At 41.7% G+C, this 3,424-nt stretch overlaps 1 protein-coding gene across 1 annotated transcript; it reads right to left on the minus strand.

Annotated features, from left to right (window-relative positions):
• Window positions 1-939: 939 nt before the first annotated feature.
• On the minus strand, window positions 940-2,157 carry LOC143584247 (F-box protein At5g07610-like; the record flags this gene model as incomplete). Its single annotated transcript, XM_077066336.1, has 1 exon — window positions 940-2,157. A coding segment is annotated over one exon (1,153 nt), but the record flags the coding sequence as incomplete, so codon positions are not given.
• Between the last annotated feature and the right edge of the window lie 1,267 nt (window positions 2,158-3,424).

Below are 3,424 nucleotides of genomic sequence, written 5' to 3' on the forward strand. Positions count from 1 at the left end.
GCCGGACCTAACCCTCGTGGGAAACATCTATTTAACCCCCAGATTATCCGTAATCTGTCCGAGGTCACTTAATGTTTCTTCACCATGTAACACAACACATCATGTATATAAATTGTTCATATTATCTAGATTTAAACAAATTAATGATCAAGTGAATGATATTGGGTGATAAGTATTTTCATGGTTAAAAAAGCCCTCTACCTTCAGGATTTAGCTTAAACACATTTGACCATTTTTCTAAAGTATTGAGATATAAAAATTATATAAATGTAACTATAAACTATACAAAATTGCATTAAAATAAGTGACAACTTTTAGATAATACGAGGGTCAAACATTCTCCATAGTCCACGCTCTTAAATAAAGTAGCATCTTGACCCAAATAGGTCCGTTTGAGTCGGCTTTTTTAACTCAGGTATGCCAAGACAAAATAATGAACTAAATAAAACCCAAAAACGCGGTCTAGTGCCTTGTACTCATCAAGTGTCCGTTTTCTTTGCAGCTTGAATCTAATAAGGAGTTTAAAACTGTAAATGCAGGTGCATCAAGTGTTCCACAATATAACCCGTAAAGGCCTGCAAAAAAAATCATTACTAATAAATGTATGATACATTTTAGCCTAAATATACTTGCAATGTAACAAAACACAAACCTGCAGACACCATATACGCAAACCAACATATAAATTTGCAAGCAAAATTAGTACCAGAAAGATATAAAATAATGGCAATTGTATGAATTCACCTAAACCTGATTTTGGTAAGTTCAAATGCAGCAAAAAATAACAAAGATCTGTAATGAAGCGCACAATTGAATTATTGAAACAGGTTATCTTATATCTAATAATCGAAATCAAACAATTGAACTTGATGTAGGCATCACGCAGCAGTGTTTTTATGTACTATTTATGTTTAGGTTGTTTAATAACAAAGAACACTTAATTTGCATAATTTATAAACTAATACTTTCAAAGCACGAAAAATATATACAAAACTGGTTACCTTTTAGAGCGAAGTTAAGGTTTCGGTGTAACGATGAAAACATGAGAAATCTTCATAGAAGGGTTTATATCGATAACTTTCGTCAAACTTGCTAGGGAGAGTAAATATCTGTTTAAAACTCTTGTCACGAAAATTGAATCTGATAATCTTTTCCTCAGTATTTAACACCATGAATGTATCTTCCTCCGCTTCGCCTCTAACCACATCAACGACTTTAAATTCATAATAACTATACTGACCGACAATCTCCGGGAAAGCGGCCCGAAGTTCATCAAGCTCTACTCGATACTTGACAAACCACCCCGAATGATCCCTCAACATCTCGTACACATTAAAACTATTTTCTTCACGGCCCACGTTTAATATCAAATGTAGATGACCTCTCGATTCCCCAAAATACATTGCCGATACTTTCAAAGGCGCCAACCCGTCCGGCAATGGCAACGTTTGCAACTGTTCATCGTCAACTTTAAAGCAAAAGTAATGGCCGCAAAACGGAGCCCAATAAACAGCTCCGTTCCAGTAAACCCCTTGGTCGAACACGGGCTCCCGCGCAGAGAAAGACTCGATACAAATCTTCCATTTCCGTGTTTCGGACGAGTAGACTTGAATCTGAAACAAGTCCGCTTTACGTTTTAAATAACGAACGCACACAAGTTTGTAACAAACACTATTCGTTTGAGGAAACGCGGGTCCCATAAACCCGATGGTTCTACGAACTCGCTGACCGCCTGTGACCGACGGGATGGTTGCGAATTGTTTGGTGGTGGGATTAAAGACATAGTATTTTCTATGACTTCGGTCGCGTTGGGGATGGGTACAGCAGAGGAGTAAGCCGTTACAAGATTGGACGGTTATGATACCGTAAGGTTCATAACAGAAATTGAGACCGTTAAAATGAGGAACGGTTTGGTTTCGGTTTTCGATATTAAAAGGGACGTATATGGCATTGCGGGCGAAAAGGCCTGGGGATTTTAAAAAGTTATTATTATCGTAGCGGCGGGTGAAATGTGTGTGAGTTAAAAGCGATCGCCAGTGTTTAGATACGGATTTGAAGCGAAGGATGGAGGTGACTGGGAGACGGATAAGGTTTTCGGTTAAAATGTCATCGTTGTGAAGAAACGTGGATCTACTCACTGGTAGCAGATCTACTTTCCTCGGGTATGATTAAACTGTTTCACCGATGGTTCCTCTGAATCCGTGTTCTTCCACCTACAAAATGAACAGCGCCGTTACTTACCCCTCAGAAAGGGACAGAGGGGTCCTCTTTGGGGTAACCCTCCGGCGTGAGAATCAGTATCTTTGTGGAGAAGATAATAAAGTGTGAGTCAGTGAATCTCAAGAGTATTGCTGAATCGCCGAATACTCTTGATTGTGTGACTGTCTGTTTTCTGTAACTGACTGTGAGTGAATATAATTCAATATGATTGAATGTGATATCACTGCTTGTAACTGTCAATGATTGAGTATGAATGAATGTGTCATCAAAGTGGAGTTGATGCTGTATATATAGTGCTAGGGTTTCCACTGGTTGGGCTCAGCCTCGTTGGCCTCCTCCAACCGCACTGCGCCACGTGTCCTCTGGGACACCTGGCGCTTTCTCGTTGGTTGTAATCATGTGGTAGCACATGTGTCATGCTGAGTTGTCGACCTTTCATTTGGCAGCTGTCAACATCAGCATATTCTTACTCCTTAAAAAGATGCCTTCTGGAAGATTGTCTGACGTGCACAATCAAGGTTGCCCTGATCCTGATTTGGATAAGGACTAGGTTGATTATGTGTACGTGTGATATGCGCCCATCCTGAGGATGCGCGAAGTCTTCTTTTTATTCTCACGCGCAGATATTTCATGCGCAGGTGTGATATGCACGAGCGTGTGATATGCGCCGCGCGCTGGTGCGCCACGCGCATATGTGACGCGCGAGCATATGTGATGTGCAAGAGAATGTGATATGCGCCGCGCGCATATGTGATGCGCGAGCATATGATGCCTGAGCATGTTTTGTATGCGCCATGCGCCTGGGTTTTGGCTTTGTGCCTTCATAATGTCTTTATCTTGTGGGTTGACCCGCCTTGCTTGGTGTTGAGGCGGGTACATACCTCTTCAAGCCCCCCCAGTCTAATGTGTGTCTTATCTTGCGCGAGCATGGTAAGATAGATATTAGACTCAGTGAATTGTCCTTTTATAGGGGATTTTGTCGTTTTCTTGGTTGTTTCCATCGTCGCGCGAAGTTCTATCCATTTGGTTGAAAACGAAAGGTCCAAACACGTGGTTGGTTGGTGATGACGTGCGCCGTAAACGTGTCAGACGTTTCGTGTGCTCGAGGTGCTACAGTTGCCTTTCACGTCCCCTCACACAGCTGTCTTGAACACGTGTCGCACTCGCATTGGTTAGTACCTGCGAGTGGGGGCGCGTCTCTGTT

This window comes from Bidens hawaiensis, unplaced genomic scaffold (assembly GCF_021521415.1).
Source record: "Bidens hawaiensis isolate Kalapana, Puna unplaced genomic scaffold, B.hawaiensis_p1.1 tig00032861_1, whole genome shotgun sequence".
NCBI lineage: Eukaryota > Viridiplantae > Streptophyta > Magnoliopsida > Asterales > Asteraceae > Bidens > Bidens hawaiensis.